At 48.5% G+C, this 1,211-nt stretch overlaps 1 protein-coding gene across 1 annotated transcript; it reads left to right on the top strand.

Annotated features, from left to right (window-relative positions):
* The first annotated feature begins 305 nt into the window (after window positions 1-305).
* CLDN34 (claudin 34) lies at window positions 306-920 on the top strand. The gene has a single exon (XM_066248758.1). It carries the CDS (start codon window positions 306-308, stop codon window positions 918-920), a length of 615 nt encoding a protein of 204 aa, XP_066104855.1.
* The last annotated feature ends 291 nt before the right edge of the window (window positions 921-1,211 follow it).

Genomic DNA, 1,211 nt, shown 5'->3' with positions numbered 1-1,211 from the left:
GATGTATGGCCAATCTTGATTGGTGTCTTTAAACAAGCGCCCAGTAGTGGAACTTCCTGTTTGAAAGTTTGTGTATTTTAGAGCTTTTGGTAAATATTGCCAAAGGGCTCATTCGCAAAATTTGCTGGGTCTATGCACCCACCCATTGAGAGTGAGGGTCCAATGTCTCCATTTTCCAATATGGCACTTTCCTGTTAGATACGACACTGCTCCCCAGTGGGGGAGCTGTTCCAGGCCTGTGGATCCTGCCCTCATGATACTATGTCTGTGTCTTGGTTTATAGTTTCCCTGGACACGTGGCCCCCATGCGCCCTGTTGTCAACAGCGCCGATCGCCAAATGGCAAGTTTCACTCTCGTCACTCTGGGATGGATGTTGTCCATGATGGCTATGGGCCATGCAGAGTGGCGAATATGGTACGTGGAAAGCACCTCCCACTCCCCGTATAGCCTGGCCTGTGTTGGAATGTGGAAAGTGTGCATTTACCGCCTCGCCAGCCACCCCACCAGAAACATGGTGTGCCACCTGTACACCCACAACGTTTCCCTGCCTGTGCATATCAGAGTCCCCCAGAACCTCCTGCTGGCTGCCAACATCCTGGTTCTGGTGGGGAGAGCCCTGACCATCACAACCCTGAGGAATATGTTCCTGCGACACCGGCGGAACGCCATCTGGCAAGGGTTTGTGACCTCAGGGATTCTGCACATAACGGCTGGCATGTTCATCTTGGTCACCGTGATCTGGAATTACCACGCCGTGATGAACAAAGAGGGGATAACATTCCCACCATCCTTTCACTTGCCTTTCAAGCCAGTGAGACAGAAAGTGGGTAATGCCATCCTTGTGGCAGCTCTGGCCGACTTCATCATATTGTTAAGTGGGCTGTTAGAAGCTGCCCCCAGGTGGCCAAATGCACCCTAATGTTTCAGATATATGAAGAAGTTCCTGATGGCCTTGGTTCTGCAAATCCAAGGTTACCAGAAGTTCACGGAAAATGTCATCAGGAAACTCGGTTTGTCCTTTCCTTCTGTATCCCAGTTTGGCTCAATTGATTGCTTAAGGAACGTTCATTAAAAATAAAAATAAAAATTCCAAAAGGAACAACTGCCTCTCTCCCTCATCTTACTGAATCTCGGTTTGAATTATTGTTTCGTAAATAATGAATGCTAGATATCTACTGTATGGAAATAAGAATTTCTGGGGTTCCCGCAC

Source organism: Saccopteryx bilineata, chromosome X (assembly GCF_036850765.1).
Source record: "Saccopteryx bilineata isolate mSacBil1 chromosome X, mSacBil1_pri_phased_curated, whole genome shotgun sequence".
Lineage (NCBI taxonomy): Eukaryota > Metazoa > Chordata > Mammalia > Chiroptera > Emballonuridae > Saccopteryx > Saccopteryx bilineata.
Note: the sequence above shows the minus strand (reverse complement) of the source record. Positions and strands in the feature narration are given on the sequence as shown.